The sequence below is a fragment of the Berghia stephanieae genome, chromosome 3 (assembly GCF_034508935.2).
Source record: "Berghia stephanieae isolate SIO BIC M18660-M18661 chromosome 3, UCSD_Bste_1.3, whole genome shotgun sequence".
In the NCBI taxonomy this organism is placed as follows: domain Eukaryota; kingdom Metazoa; phylum Mollusca; class Gastropoda; order Nudibranchia; family Aeolidiidae; genus Berghia; species Berghia stephanieae.
In genome coordinates, this window is record NC_088362.1 from 81,677,496 (window position 1) to 81,694,580 (window position 17,085).

General features: G+C 33.3%; 1 protein-coding gene across 1 annotated transcript; it reads left to right on the top strand.

Moving 5' to 3' along the window:
• The first annotated feature begins 8 nt into the window (after window positions 1-8).
• Window positions 9-12,189, top strand: LOC144968599 (charged multivesicular body protein 2b-A-like). The gene is made up of 8 exons (XM_078907101.1): window positions 9-229; window positions 2,332-2,423; window positions 3,800-3,841; window positions 5,570-5,671; window positions 6,304-6,354; window positions 6,816-6,918; window positions 7,583-7,689; window positions 9,651-12,189. The coding sequence occupies exons 1-8, from the start codon at window positions 196-198 to the stop codon at window positions 9,756-9,758; spliced, it is 639 nt and encodes a 212-aa protein (XP_078763227.1). The 5' UTR covers window positions 9-195; the 3' UTR covers window positions 9,759-12,189.
• Window positions 12,190-17,085: the final 4,896 nt, after the last annotated feature.

Sequence of the window (17,085 nt, forward strand, 5' to 3'; positions counted from 1 at the left end):
TTGTCGATACTTCCGGGTGAAAAGTGAAGCTAAAGATAGAACCCACTTGTATCACTGTTGTCAACATTCACCGTCACATGAACTGATTTTCATTGTCTTCTATTTTTATACAAGATCGTGTTTCGAAATACTAAGTCTAAGGAGACGTATAGGAATTCATCATTTTATTTCAGCATCGCAATCACAACTCAGAGCATGGATTTCTTTCGAAAGAAACCAACTGTTCAAGGTAGAGTTTATCTAGAGATTAGTAGATAGCACCTTTTTTTTTCTTGGGCTCAGTCAACAAGTCTAAGTCAAAGCCTTACTAAGAAGTTAGCAATAGGAAATGATTGTGGATGATACATGATACAATTGAAATGTTTCAAATAGACACTTCATTTCATGGAAATTTTCATTACTTATTTTTTTTTAATGTGTTGCTGCCGACTCTGCCTACCCCTACTGCCTCTGGCTCTGTGACTGTGAATCTGTGAATTGATTTTTAGTTTCCTATTCACGTTCTCATTAAACTTTAAACAAAATAATATAAAGTGTACGTTAATTCAAAAGAATCGAAAACAGATGAAAACAGAAGTTTGACTTGGACAGTATTTAGATATCTTTGAAATTATCGTTCAAATTGAGTTGACATGATTTTAAAGAAGGCAAAGGCTATTCGGACTCGAGGCTGAATTGCTTCTTGTGGTAATTCTGACCCGAGTCTGAATTGCTTCCCGTGGAAATTCGGACCCGAGTCTAAACTAGATAGAGCTCTGTGGCTAACCAGGGTCAAGTCTTATTAGTCTCCAATGGCTCTTCGATTCGGAATACTGCAATGCAATGCGCCCGAATGATGAACTTATCATTAGTGAAACTCTCAGTTCCTATTCTGTTTGCAGTTATAGAAACCGTATCAGTCCTCCTAAACACACACACACTCATGAGTATCTCTAAGTCATTAAAAACAGAATAATCACACACACACACACATATTCCCTCCCTCCCCCCAACAGCCATTGCCACAACCCAAGAGCCGGCAGCTTTTTCTCTTTGATCTCGCATCACCATGTTCTCCCCTGCGTCCAGCGCCTCAGTCGTTTGTGGGTTACCCCTCCCTTCCCCACCACAATCCCATTACCAGTTGATCATTCTCTCTCCGTATTCAACCAGTGCTTATTTTATTAATAGGCATCTAGTCCAGTGTTATCTAATAATATAAGTATATCTAATTAATATTAGACGGTACTCTGCCCCTACCCCAGTGGTTTGCTGCCAAGAATCGCCTCTATTTTTATATTTAGAAATAAAACAGCATATTTTTTTAAATTAAAAAAGAATTAAGATACTGCCTTTTGTCAAAGCCTGACCCATACTGCCTTTAAAATAAAACGCTCAATGCCCAAAGTCATATTATTCTCCTTTCCTCGCAAATTTTCGCAGCCGCAAATGGCAAATTATATTAATGTAGAGATATGTCATGCATGTATCTTTTGCAACACGCTCATGGCAAATCAAATAAATCTTCCAATCATTACAATGAACTCGTACTCATACTCATTACACAAAGACACTCTTTTATCTATGTGAGGGCAAATTGATTTTTAACGTTAACATTAGCGACTACAATTGTAATCTCCCAAAGACCACGAATATTTAGATCTATGTTTTGTTTTGTATTTTTAGTTGCAAATCCAAAATTTTCACCTTCCAACTGATTATGTCATACTCTGACACATATATCTTATAACTATTACGCTAAATAAACATGAATTTTTTTTTCTCAATGAAATAAGATTTTTACAAATATGTTAAAGAAAAATTGTCCACAAAATTGGATTCGAACCCAGCACCTTTAAGGCTCGAGTCTGACAGATTAACCACTGCATCACAGAGCCACCAAGCTAATCGAATCTTGTCTTTCTAGGACATTATTTTTTCTTTAACTTTAATGTTACTTCTATTTCTATTTTATGGTTTTAAATTTTGGGCGCACGTCATCAGTGCTTGTTTTATTTAAAGCATTTTATTTTAAAGTCGTGCATATATCATAATATATAACTTTTGTGACCCTTTTTTTGTGATGACCAAGTACAGAAACAAATCATTAATAATGATTAATGTGGATTGCGCTTGTGCAACGGTGGTGCATAAAAACGACCAGTTAAAGATGCACTGTCAATGGAGGTGCAGAAAAACACTACATTAAAAACACATGACGTCATATGGAATGTTCAGTCATTGTATATATGAAAACAGAGTTGATTAAAGTGGTAGTGGCTGAATCTGAGATGAAAATGTGATAGGAAAAAAAATCCTCATTTTTTTCATTATTACTTTTATTAATTTCAGAACAAATTCGTTCCAATGACAGAGTTTTGAAGAAACAAACCAGAGATTTAGACAGAGACCGAAATGCATTGGAGAGAGAAGAAAAGAAACTTGTAAGTTGGACAAATTTTTAATGCCCAATCAAATTTGCATGTGCCTTACAAATCAGATATTGTATCTAAAAGGTGGTTTTATATGAATTGAAAAAGCACTCAGACCAAAATTAGCTAAGTGGTTTTTACTCCATCTATCTATCTCTTGCTCAAATTTTCAAGGTATAGAATCACCATGTCTAAATCAAAATCACTCAATGCTGTTTGCCCATGTATTCTTTTAGCTTTGTGTTGTCTCACTAATAAATACTTGTATTTTTTTTATTAACTTAAATATTATTTGGCAACTAATATAGGTGCAATTATATACCAAAACATACTGACTCGAGATCATTTTTCTATGGGCATGACTGTTGTAATCAAGTACAGAGATACTGGAGTCAGATCGTAAAAATTAGAGGTAGGGGGGGGGGGGGAGTAGAGTGATTAGAGTGGTGACTTCAGCCAATTGAGTTAGCCTTGAAATATTTGCTTTCCAGGGTAAAGATGGTAATTTTGTAGTGCTTCTTGACCAGTTGATACACAACTATGATCCAACAATTTTAAATGGGTTTAAGTCAAATTCGAGTATTGGGATTTATTGTACTTAAACCTTAAAAGAAAAAAAAACCCTGATATTTGATTGAAATACTGATCAGTATCTCGTGACATGATTAACAACAATAAAATGAGATGAGTCAAAAAAAAATATATAGAAATACTTTTGTAAAATAAAAATCTACTTTAAAGCTGCGACACCTTGAATTCATGGCAAATGTGACTCACAAGATAAGGGCCTAGAATATGATTTTTTAAATAAACTTGAAAGTTTCTAATGAATTCTGTTACTTTTTTGTTACTTGTTATTGTTTAACCTGCTTATAATTCAAAACACATTAGTGACTGTATTTCGTGAGAGACTTTGTATGAATAGTGCGTAATGTTGAAACAAAATAAGAACCATTATTGTTTAAATTTCAACTTATTCTGTTTTATAATGTCTAAAATATAATTTGAAAATGGCACTGTGTAAAATCAATTGATATGATAACCAACCTTTGTGAAGGGAACAAAGTTTTGAACATATGTCTATCTTTGATTGGACAGGGAAAGAGGAAGGCCAAAGTGCATCTTAATTTTTTGGGGTTTTTTAAAAAATCCCCTCATACCTTTTCCACACTGGGTGACTGGGTCTCTTGATCTATTGAGTTGGTGAATAGTACTTTGCAGTCAACATTCTGTCCCAAGTGTAATGAGTAATTATTTTCCATTAAATGCGGACGCCATGAGCCTTTAATCTTTTTATTTCAATTTTGTGCTCCATTTCATTCATGATCAATGCTAATTTTTTAGTATGTTTCATGTTAAAACTAAGTTATTTTGTTGTTTATCACCAGGAAATGGAAATTAAGAACGCAGCCAAGAAAGGGAATAAACAGGTTGGTCCCATAAGCTTAATTAAATCCAGTGAAGTTATTCTTTCTCAAAATGAATACTTATGGCAGATCCTTCAAGTTATATGGATTGCTTAAATATCCTCACTTACTTGGTAAAGGAGAAGAATTTAGGCTGATTTATCATATTTATCTGATTGACTTGCATTTTGTGAAAAATTTAACTAAATACAGTTAATGAAATTTGAACTGTTCTTGAACAGAAATATCAATGTCTGTTGAATTGAAACTTGTACAACTAAAATCAGAATGAACAGAGATGTATTTCATACAAAACCAGACAAAATTTAGATTTATTTTTTCTCCTTCATTATTTTCGTATAGGTCAATCAGCTGGAAAAAATGTAGACGGGAAGTTGAATACCTTGTACATATGCTTAAAATCATTAAGTGGTGGTTTATATGCACTCAATCACTTGCACACATGGAAAAGAGTTCTGAACATTAATTCCTTGAATTACCGATTTTATGTGTGTGTAGTGTTTGGTAGGCCATTGTCTTTGTCTTTTTATTACATGGGTTTGTGTCCAATGTTAAAAATTAAATAAAATAGATTGTCCAAAAAAATTATACTAGTTCAATTTGGTGGTCAATTATTTTGTTCACTTTGATCTGACATCATTTAAGAAATGATGAGGATGGTTTGTGTTCCCTCATACGACAAAAGTTGTTAACTTATTTAAATCATACTTTCCTTTTTTTGGTTTTATGTCCTTTAGCTGTGCATGAATTAATTGCTCTTTACAAAGTTATGAAATAAAATTATTCACTTAATTACGGTGCAACCTCTCTATAACGACATTGTCGGGACCAGAAAAAAAGAAGTTGTCATAGAGAGTTGTCATTATAATGGAGCAACCAAAACGGTGGGGGTGATGGTAGGAAGGGTAAAGCACTTACTTGACAATGGATATCTCATTCCAGCCATCTACATTGGCGTTTTCAGCTAAAGTACGCTTATGTAACATCATCGTCGGGACCAGAAAAAAAATGTTATCGTAGAGATTCGTCATTATAGTGGAGCAACCAAAAATAGTGGGGGTGGTGGTAGGGAGAGTAAAGCACTTACTTGACAATGGATGTCTTATTCCAGCAGTCAACATTTGTGATTTCAGCCAAATTAGGCTTATAAGTAATGTTATGTCGTCACTAGCCATTACTTGCTTGAAAACGTGTTACTCCTAGCCTTGTCCATAATGATAGGCCTTATTTCTAAATTATGATCCTTTCAACAATAAATTCTCAAGTGGATTATTTTTTACTCCCTTATGAAGCGAAAATAATAACAATTTTTTACACATTTTTCACACATTGCATGATTGTTACATTGTATAATTTATGACTCAACACAGACATGTCACATATATCCAACTACTTATTTTTTTTTTTTCCTTTTTTTTTTTATATTCAATTATGATCATATCCATAAATAACATGCAAGGGTTTTTTGTATTATGTGTGTGCTACAATCTTTTTATTTTGAACTGTCCATATGGTGCCAAGGACACTGATTTAATCGCCCTTCTTCTGTCATTTTGTGATGGAAAAGCGAATTCAACCTCAGCTCTGGAATAATTGATGGATTGATGGAACTTCAGGATTTTATCCTTTATTATAAGTTATGTTTTGCTGCTTTTTATTTTATGTCTACCAGCACACAGGAATAAACATCCTTTAAAAGCTTCTTTTTGTATTTTTTTGACATAATAACAGGCTGCTACAATATTGGCTAAGCAACTGGTCAACTTAAGAAAGCAAAGAACCAAAAGCTATGCCATGGGATCTAAGATATCAGCAATCAGTAATCAACAAAAGGTAATGCTTTTTTTTTTCACTAATGATTTGAAGAAATGGTTCAGTCAAATATAGTTAACATACACTGGACAATGAAAATGATTTTGAATGTATCTTTAGCATAGGTGGAAATTTTTTTACAGAGGATTTACTTAATTTAATAGTGTAAGTTAGAGGAGGCATAATGGTCATGAACACTTAAGTATCAAAATATAATTGTCTAGCTGTTGTCCTTTTCCCACTTCTACATGCTAGAGATAATGGCATGAGCAAGACATGTCAAAGCAACTGAAGAAAATAGACTCACTTCAAAGGGCAGACCAAATTGGCCGAGGAAGAATAGTAGCTTGTCATTTTTATGAATGTAAATTTTAAAAAATTGCCTTCATATTTCGTTTTCAATTATATAATTCCCTATTTTTTTTCAAATTCTCTTCATTAAAAATGTTGGTGACGTTTGCATAACACTCTGTTACTTTATGACGGTTGGTAGTAAGGATCAAGATATATATTCTAAGTCAAGCTATTTTTATCTTGCTTATTATTAGAGATTAGTTTCCCTTTACCTTTGATGGATTAGATGTTTAAGCAAAAGAAAGAATCAGTGTCCCAATTTTAATTACCACCTTTTTTTTTAAAAATTTAAAAATCAGATGATGCATTCGAACATGAAGATGGCAAATGCAATGGGCACAACAACCAAGGTAATTACATGTATTCGTGTTGTTTGTTTCTCTTGTTTTGTCTTTTTTCTTTTCTTTGTTGTATTTTTATTTATTTCTTTATTTTTAGGGGGGGTGTATATTTTTGTTTCGTTTTGTTTTTTGTTTGAGATTTTCATTCCTTTCGGACTAAAAAAAACAAAGATTCATACTTTTTAAACTTAATACGATTATATGGAGCAATATTTACAGAATATTCTTCTTAAATAACCCCAGTTTTGTAAATAAAATCTGCTTTCCTTCCCTATTTATTCTCTTTCATTTGCACTTTGATACTCAGAACTTCATACTTTTGTTAGCAATATCATCGAGGATATTTTATGTGATTCAGAATAAATCCCGTGATGTGGGAATGAGAGTTATGTGTTCTTTCATGCATTTTAACAATCTATCAAGTTTCATTAATTATGTTTTGAAAAAATACATAAATTAATTTTGTGCAGACAATGACACAAATGAACAAAGTGATGGACCCACAGAAGACAGCAGCCACAATGAGAGAGTTCCAGAAAGAATCAGCCAAGATGGAAATGACGGAAGAAATGAGTATGTGTATTTTGGTTTCGAATTTCCTTCACTTCAAAAGGATATGTTGATATAGCTTTTATGTATATTAATTTTACAAGTGTTATATTATCTTGTCGTTTGGTCTCTTCCCTTCCTCCTTCTCCTCCTCCTTCTCTCCTCCTCCTTTTTTTTTCTTTTTCTTCTTCTTCTTCTCCTTCCTTTTATGCTGATAATGATTATTATTATTAATAGTAGTATTTGTGTTATTATTAGTATTAGTATCATCATCTTTCCCCATCCCTTATTGGGCTAAGATATCTTTTTTTAAAACTTTATTATTTCGAGTCTAAGAGTCTTCCTGAATTGTACAATGTGACATCTTTCAATCCATGTCATTTTCTTAATATTACAATTGACTTGTGAACTCAAAATTGATTTACATAAGCCCCATTGGTATCTCAGCTTATCACATTGAATATGTTTTGCCACTTAGAAATACAGTTATAATTTATTATAGTTAACAGTAATATCATATTTTTTCACTCTTTTGTTTTGGGTTTTTTTTAATGTTTATTTATTCATTTATTTATTTATTGTGTGGGTTTTTTGCTCTTGTTTCTTGTAAATGTATAATGTTGTGTAAATAAAAAACATTTATTTAAATTTTTATTAATAAAAAGAAAAATTATCAATTATTTCTCAGTTGATGATACATTAGATGAAATCTTAGATGAATCTGGAGATGAAGAGGAGCAAGATGCTATTGTCAACCAGGTGTTGGATGAAATTGGTATTGAAATCACTGGAAAGGTAAGTTAGGTTTTAGTTGACAATGTTTGATTCCATTTTTTTCAGCGCAGTTAGACAAAGAGACTAATTTAGATAACTAATTTGTTTCTGAACTATAGTTCCAAGCAATTAATGAACATGAGAAAAAAGTATATTGTGTGGAGTTTTATATAAAATTTGATATGGGAACCACCAGCCACCAGCTTGTCGAGCCAACCAGGAACCACATCAACTGATTTCACGGTTGGGTCGATTCTGCTTTCTTTACACAGGTAATAGTAATAAGAGGATCTTCTCTTGTCCAGCAGTGAAAGTTGTGGCGATTAACAAATGTATGTGGAATACCGCATCAATGCTCCAGAATATTTTTTTAAAGAGATCAGACCAATCTTCATACGAAGGCAAATTAGTTCTCCAAAATCCAGACAAATGTCACAGTCTTCGGAGAGTGCTTGACAATAGTGCAGCCTCAAAGCAAGCCATTTATGTTAATTTTTCAGCACATTTCGTGCACAGTGAAAGGAGAACCTACTTTCCCATGCTGCTTGACGTTTTCTGACAATGGGTAAACATTTCTTGAACAGCTTGCACTACCGTTGGAAAGTAGAAGGGTCACTGCTTCTTCGAGTATCAGCCACATCGTGTGGTGATGAATTTTGTCATGACAATTTCTGACCATTTTAACGCCAACTTGAGCAGTCTTCCTCTTATAGTTCTCCAACATCTGGGCATGTTATTGTAGGATAAGACCTCCACCCATTCTTGATCTCTTTGGAATTTCAAACAAATTAACAGGCTGGTAAATAATACAAGAACATTGATTTAATTGCCATAAATCAAGTAACATACACAAACAAATTAACAGATCTGAAAAAAATAATGCGGACAGATTTATTTGCCATACATTAAGGAATATACACATAAAAGTTGAGAAGAATATTACAACATTTTAATTAATTATAAGTATTTTAAAATAGGGAGCTACTTTTCAATCACCCTGTATATAATAATCATTACAAATCACACAAAATACTTTAATTTGTTAAAATGAAATGAGAAGTCTAGAATCACAAAACAATTGATTAACGTGATAAATGTGTAACAGTAGTTCTTCAGAGCCATAAGGCCCATGGAGCCGGAGTTTATCTCGGTTTCTATGGTGTTAAATGGACAGTAGCAGTTGCTTGCTTGCTACCCTTTTGATAGTATGCTAGTGTATTGCAAACTGCTTTTTGTCAGATCTAACAGACCCAGCTTCTGGGTGGGGTTCTTGACCTCCCATAGTGGGCAGGCACACTTGCTTTGTCTTCTATACCCCTATATCTGTTTTCCAACTTGCTTTCTGTCTGTCTTGGAATGAGATCACTTGGTTTTGTCCTAGCCCTGGGCGGGGTCCTTGACTGGTAAGGAAACAGTCAAATGTATTGTAATAGTTTTGGGAGATGATATTTTTTGCCTTGCAATGCACTGTATTATTTTTTGTTTTACATATATATATGATTTGTAAACATTTGAGTGTATTCCTCTCAATGGGATCCTGTGATTGTGTCTGTTTGAGAGATTTAGGTGATCTCAAACGAAGTACAGTGATAATGTGCTCTTGAAATCTACATTTGTTCCCTATTTTAACTATTTCCCCTTTGTCCTACTTATTCCTGGGTGATCTTTTTGTAATTCTAGAACTTTTTACTATTCCATTTTCTTCATTTTTACTGGTGCTGATATGACCTAAATGTGTTGCAAGCCGCAGTAAAACTCTTTAAAACAAACAGATCCAGCTTCCCAATCACTACTGGGTGGACTGGGGGAGGCAGAAAAAAATGACTTCACATTGGAATGATCCTGGTCCTTTTGAGTGTGAAACGAGTGCTCTACCAACTGAGCTATTGGGACCCCCAACTTGTGTAAGTAAGAATAGCTTTTTGAATGATGATGCAAACCAATAACAAATTGCACCTTTTTTTTTCTTTTTTTTCTTTCAGTTGGCAGATGCACCATCTGCTCACAGGGGAGCGCTCGGAGAATCTTCAAAAGCTGCCGCGGCAGATGCTGATATAGAAAAACAGTTAGCAGCATTGAGGGACTTGTAGCAAATTGACATTAATAGATTGAGATTTAAAGTGTTGATTTGATTCATGTGTTTTAAAAAGTATGAGCCTTAATGTGTGCATATAATGCCATGTAAATAATTTTCCAGAAAATTCATTTGGATACATAGAATAATGCGATCTTGGTTCATCATTATATTTTATTCTCTGTGATTTCATTTGAGTAAATATATTGTTCTTACTTTCTTGGTGTTATGGATGTGAATCCTTCTAGTACAGTATTGTTGATAATTAACATGTGGTTCTTTCACTTATATTTAAACTGTTAATGTTCACTAAGTCATTTTCTATGCTAATTTGTCCATTTGTTAATTTTTATTTTTTTTTTAATCTTTGGATCTTAGATCATAAATGTGTGTAAATCTTTTGTTTAGTCGCGAAGAATAAAAATGAGTGTTGGAAAACGACAATAACTTTTGGAGCTGAAATGGCAGAAAGGTATGAAAAAAATGTGATTGATATCCCATTGTGGACCAGAGAGGTCCATTCAAATTTGCATTGTTTTTATGATGCAAACTTTCTGTATAATTTAAAAAAATTGAAAATGTGAAATTTTTTTTACAAGTTTAAAATGGTGCTGAAATCTGGTATTTAAATACAATAGATTTGAGACGATTTGGTTGAAGCAAATTATGTGTACATAAAACATAATATATGCATTGGCATCAAGCAGTGCAGGAATTGTTTCATGTTTCACATTTATGATCGACTGTTGAAATCACTTTGTCCGGGAATCATAATCAAAATACTTGCCTTTAGATACCATATATAATGAGAACATAATGCATGTACATGCTGTCATGTAGAAGAGGGTCAAAAAAGAAATATTATCCTAAATTAACTGGGTAATTGTTGCCATTTTGCCATACTGTGATATGATGAACTGGTTATAATGGATGCGATTTATGAGGCTAAAATAATATAAATGGGATGTCAGTTCAAATTAGTGAGAAATTGATGGCATTCTTGGTCTCTTCTATTCCCCTATATTGTCCCTTTCCCTGTATTTTTGCCAAGGCAAGGCTGGGATCTTTTGCTGCAAAGGAAACAGTTGCAATACACTATTTGTAGTGCTTTGATTAAATTCTCTGTTTCAGAATAAATCAAATCAAAAGATTTTTAAAATCCTGCTACCTCTCCTCGTTACATGTTGATATTGGTCCTTTCTTTCTTTTTTCTTTTTATTTTTTGGGTCAATTTCCTGGTGCTTGATTGACCAAAAAAGGGGTCACAAGCCTCATTTAATTCATTAAAACAAAATGGAAAAATTACAGCTACAGTAATCAAATGGGCTCCTGTATTTTTCATTCAATTATTGATGTTACTACAGTGGATAATATAATGAGGCCATTAGAACTGGATGTCGGTTTTCAAGATATCCGAGGTCTTGTTGAATGCAAGATGATGCTCTGTACTAGTGTTCATGAGGACAGATGCAAAATTCAAAAGAAAAGAAAGAAAGAAATTAAGAGTCCTCGCTGGTTCAAAGCTTGCTGAATCCAAGTTTTACTCTATTATTATTTTGTGCCAGTTTATGTAAATAATTTGTCTCTACTTGTTGATTCTTTTACGTTTGTTGTCAACACAATTAGAAAGTATGCTTGAGTGTTGTATTATGTCATTAAGATGAAGTGTATTTTTTATAATAATAGTACAAATAATTCTAGAAATTAAGGAGGTGATAGTTGAGCTTATATTTGTTAATAGTATTCTACTCTCTTCTTGGGAAATAAATTTAGCTTTGCAAGATATATTAGAGCGTGGTGAGAACTGTTGAAGTGCACTATGTAATATGAATGTGCATGTGTTATATTTCATTAAAGTATATCATTTTATATAATGCAAACAAACAAAACAAACCACTGGTCTTTGATCTGGCATTTACTAAGTTGATAGCATTTTGTAAATGACAGATTTGTGTTTAAAAAATCACATGCGGCCAATTCCGGATTTTTTCCTCCAGAATTAGATTTTAAATAAAATGAAGCATGTTCCAATTTTCCATTGATCTTCTATTAGCATTGTTGCTCTTATGCAATGATGTGATGCAGAGGCGCAAGGTTTCTGCCCGGATTCCAGCGTTTTAAAATGAATTTGAATTTCTTTCCAGCTTTTTACTAATTTCCAAATCCTCTGTCTGGTTTGAAAAAAAAAATAATACAAATTATAAATAAATAAATAATTTAAAACCAAAAACAAACGAAAATCTGAAAAAAAATTCAAATGAAAACAAAGCAAAACACGAAACTGTAAAATGATGGCATGAGTTCAGGGGGGTGGGGTCATGTTTGGAAATACGTTTCAGGCTTTTTTAATTTGTTGGAAATGGGTTTCAGGCCTTTTTTGCCTAACCTACCTGCGCCCATGGTGATGTTTAAATTATTTTTAATGAATAAATAAAAATTTAAAATGATTGATTTGTTTTTTTTTTCTTTAAAGTATTTTAAAATATACTGTATATTCATTGTGTATCTATCTATTGAATTATGAAATGAAGTGCATTGAATAGAGATACCGGTACTCTGAACTTGGTTGTGCCTTAGAATATATTACTGCTGATGATCTCCCTGTTACATAAATGATAATAAAAATAATAATAATAATAGTATTATGTAACAATAATAATAGAACAACAATATATTTATGGCTCGTATAGCTGTTTAAGGAGATGACCAATGACCTTCACAGTAACATTAATAATAAAGGTGAAATAAGAAAATTCCCCACCCACTTATGTTTGACAATAAGCATGATAGTCAGATTTATTCCGATTATTTAATATATGTACGTTATTTACAAAATTATTTTATTTCCTCATTGGACACTAAAAGTTGTCCACATTTATTTTTATTTGTCAGCATGGGGTGCTTAACTTGATTGGTTTCCGGTTCTCAGTTGTCATGGACTGGCTGTTCGTTCCTCTGTGAGCTGTAATGGCTATGGCCTTCTTTTGAGTTACAGTAGAATTACTTTAAACCAAAATTTTGGGGACCTTCTATACCATTTCGGTTTAAAGACATTTTGGTTTAAAGCAAGTTCCGTTTTGCGATGTTTTTCAAGGGTAGTAACTATTTAAGGAATTTGCTCATTTAATCGTATCATGGGTTTCGCTTTAAATGGAGTTATTGAATAAATACCGTCTTTATAGCCTTTTTAATTTATTATTTTTTTAACAAAATTTTTTTAGGGGGGTGTGTTTTAAAATTTTTTTTGGGGGTTTTCGTTTTCCAATCAAAATTGTTGAAAGAGTTGAGTTAGGGATGCTGTGTTTTTTTACATATCTGATTCTTGCTCAACTTTTTTATCATCGACTTCACATAGTATTTTGATTTTAAACTCCAACGTGTAAGCACAGTGCTTTCTTTTACTTTTAGTAAAATGTCAAGCTAAAATAAGATCGAAAGTTCTTGTGCGATAATTGATAATGAATGATGCGCAACTACTCAGAGGTGAAGTGAAATGGAAATGAAAAGGCGTGTCAATTCTAAGCTGTGTACTACACACCCCTATTTTGTTGAAAAACCATTAGGTTCAAAGGCCTAATTACATAGAACATCTCGCTTGCGTGATTCTAAACCCCAACTCCCCCTCTTTCCTCATTTTTCGCCTGCCAGTCACCCGTTGTCTTCCTTTTCCAATCTGTGCTATTGTGGTGTTGGCCAAGCCCAAGTTCAGTGATTGAAAGGTTTGCCCACCCCCACCCCACCATCATCTTCATCTTATAGGTACTTACACTCTTAGTTTATTATCGCCGGGCATTATTACATGTGGCCATCTTCCCGAATTTTTGAAGAAAAAGAGAAAAGGGAAGGTGCTCTCAAGTTGTTTCGGTTTAAAGAAAGTCCTGCTTAGAAGTATTTCGGTTCAGCGTAAGAATTAGTACAAAGATAGTGAAGAAACTAGTACAATTTATTAAATTCTTTGCGGTTTAAGGTATTTTTTGGTCTAGCTTCTTTCGGTTTAAAGTAATTTTACTGTAGTTGATGTGAGGTTGGCGGCTGTGAATGCCTCTTCTCATTCCGGCCTACAGTGTGATTGAACTCTCAGTAAGAAATAACACAACACAAGAATTATACGGCAATATTGCCTTTGGACCATACTGCTCTTAGTTATGATTTTTAGAAGGTTGTGGACAGAATTCTAAACTGGTTTATATATATATATATATATATATATATATAATATATATATATATATATAATATATATATATATATATTTATATATATATATATATATATATTATATATATATATATATATATATATATATATATATTAATTATATATTTATTAAATATATATATATATATATATATATATATATATATATATATATATATATATATATATATTATATATATATATATATATATTATATATATATATATTGAATCGTGTTTGATACAAATATGGTTCGAAAATGGAAAATGTTTATGTTAAGCAACAGGATACACACCAACATCAAAACAATGTAGCTTATGCCTGGAAGAGAAATATACTATAATCAAACACCCTCATGAAGCCACATTCAACACGAAAAATGAGATGTACAATACGTATCCACATCGCCGGAAGTTCTTATTAATCAACTACAAACCGGAACCACTTCAACAACAAACCAAACTCATGTAACGCACAGTCCTGACGAGGCTGATTAGGCCTGAAACATCGATGTAGACTGACTCAAACATTGTGGTAAATATTAAAATTATATATATATTATATGGGGGGCGAAGCGGCCGATTGATTAAGGCATTGCACTGTGACCCGGAATGACCCGGTTTCGAGTCCCGCTTCAGGCACTTTCGTTTTTTCCTTGAGCAAGATTATTAACCCCCAATTTGCTCACTTAGACAACATGGGTGATTCCTGTTGACATCAGACATCTTGTTTGATGAGTTATCTATATTCCTTCATGGAATGCCGAGGCGACGATCGCGGGTGGTTGGATGGGAGCATCACCCTTGAATCATATACCTATGATGTTCGCATGGGTGTACGATCCGATAGTGATGTCGTTTCTTCTTCTCTTTACTAGCCTATCCTGCTTCTTTGGTTTGTGATTGTATTTTTGACAGGGGATATTTTTTTTCTGTAAATCTTCTGCCTGTTTGTTCTTGGTTATTTATAATTTAGCTTATATCTTTATGTTATGATTTTGATTTACATTTGTACTATTTTTGTTGGATTGCTTGTTTTTTTTTTTTTGTTTCAGCGGTCTCTCATATAACCTCAATTGTGTTGGAAGAGACCTAAAGCAACAAACAAAACAAAAACAAAAAAAGAGGCGACGATATCTTATGATGTCGTGGCGGAAAAGGCATAATTAATATATATATATATATATATATATATATATATATATATATATATATATATATATATTAATATATATATATGCCACTGGCAGTTACTAATTCTGCCTACATATCATCAAGGAGGGGTGCTCGGAGGTGTGAAAGAAAGAGGAGATTATCCAGGTGTTAGGTGTCCGCACCCTTACTGACTCGTTTGTGAGCAAGGAGGATTAGAGTCCCTAGCATGTCACTCTAGGTAATTCCTTTTCGTCAATTTAGTGAGAATTTATACTCTTTTTTTCCCCCTTTTAAATCCATCTCTCTGTTATGAAGTGTTATATTTTTGTTTTTTTTAATTATATTTATTTTGATCTTTAGATGTAAGCATTTGACTGTATTCCTGTTCATGGGATCTTGTGCTTGCGTCTGGATGAGATATTAGGGTTATCCAAAGACTACTAAACAGTTAACCAGTGGTTTCAGAACCCTGTAGCCATAGCGGGGTCATAACAAAACCAATTGAATAATCTATTTTTAGTGATGATTCAAAGAGGAATTTTGTGTTGTAATTAAAATTAAGGGCTATAACATATTTCGGAGAAATATTGGAAAATAACGATTAACTAGCTTACATTTTACAATAATAAATATTAAAAATATGTTATGGGTGGGGCATTGCAGCATGGGTTTGTGAGGTCATCTGCGACCATTAGATAGGAGGCGCACATTCGAATATTGATAACATACATATTTGATCACACTATTTCACTGAAGTTCTTCTGACGGGTTAAGTACGATAGTTTCATTTTGAAAATTCTGGTTTCATTTCTGTTTGGATTGCATTTTTTTCAAAATCAAAGAATTTAAGGTATATTTTGTTTGACACATTATTAGTATTAGCCATTTATTATTATCATTTCCAAATGCCAAATAGGTGCAATATTGCCAATTATAATGGCAATTACAGTCCACTCTGGATAATCGCAACACCATAGGATCAACGAAAATGACTATTGCAACATTTTCCCTGTATTACATGGGCTTGGGACCGTCCATGGCTGCTGTATCTTTGGTCGATTTCAGATAAAATTATGGGGCACTGTTTTCACTACCGCTTGTAAGTTTTTAGAGCAATTTAGATTTAACCACTGATCAGTTTCATACCATATATGGTAAACTCAAACCAATTGTTGTAAACATTGTTCGTAGTCCACCACAGACTGAGCAATTTGATTGAAACAAAAACCATTTGGCAGCCCTGTATAGATTTTGATACAAACTGACATATTCAGATTGGATTAACTTTCACTCTTTTGTTCTAAATATTTGTAAGAGTCAAAGAGATTAGTCGTGATGAGAGACAATAAGCTCTCACCAAACCCGTTGGTCACAATCATGACGTAACTATAGTACTCTAGTCGGCCATGGTCACAATCCTTACAAATACCGGGGATCCTTCTCTCATCGAGGTTGGATGCCATGGTCTTCCACATTTCTCTGTCTAGTGCCATCTCTGAGCAGTCTTTCATCATGCTCACAGTCATTTCTTTATTGGTCGCAATACAAAGTTGTTAATCCCCAAACCAAGAATATCGCTCAGTCTCTCCTTACAACTGTCATTGTCTACCTGTTGTTCAGCCCCCTCGCCTCCTATCTAATGGTCACAGATGATCTCACAAACCCATACTGCAATGTCCCACCCTCTATTGTGTCTAACAGAGTGGTGACACACTACTGTAGCATTAAACCCCATCCACTCTCGATTCTTCAACCAATAATGATTAAATTTAATCATGAGATTTTATTTGATTTATTGCTTGAATTTGCCACTTTTTGAGGTCAAAAATTTGTTGCGATTAACCGAATTTCATTGCAATTAAACTTTGACTTTTACGTAGAATTAATTCCGTTTCTTGGGAAATGTTGTGATTTACCGACATTTGCTTTATCCGGAGTGGACTGTATAGCGAACGAAATAAGTGTAGGGTATTCAGATTACCAAAAGACGTGA

What these genes read in the sequence shown, in the direction of transcription:
- LOC144968599 (XM_078907101.1), top strand. Translation starts at nt 196, where the DNA reads ATGGATTTCTTTCGAAAGAAACCAACTGTTCAAG. An exon ending in AAAGAAACCAACTGTTCAAG is followed by an intron (nt 230 to 2,331) that starts GTAGAGTTTATC and finishes TATTAATTTCAG; the next exon opens with AACAAATTCGTTCCAATGAC. An exon ending in AGAGAGAAGAAAAGAAACTT is followed by an intron (nt 2,424 to 3,799) that starts GTAAGTTGGACA and finishes GTTTATCACCAG; the next exon opens with GAAATGGAAATTAAGAACGC.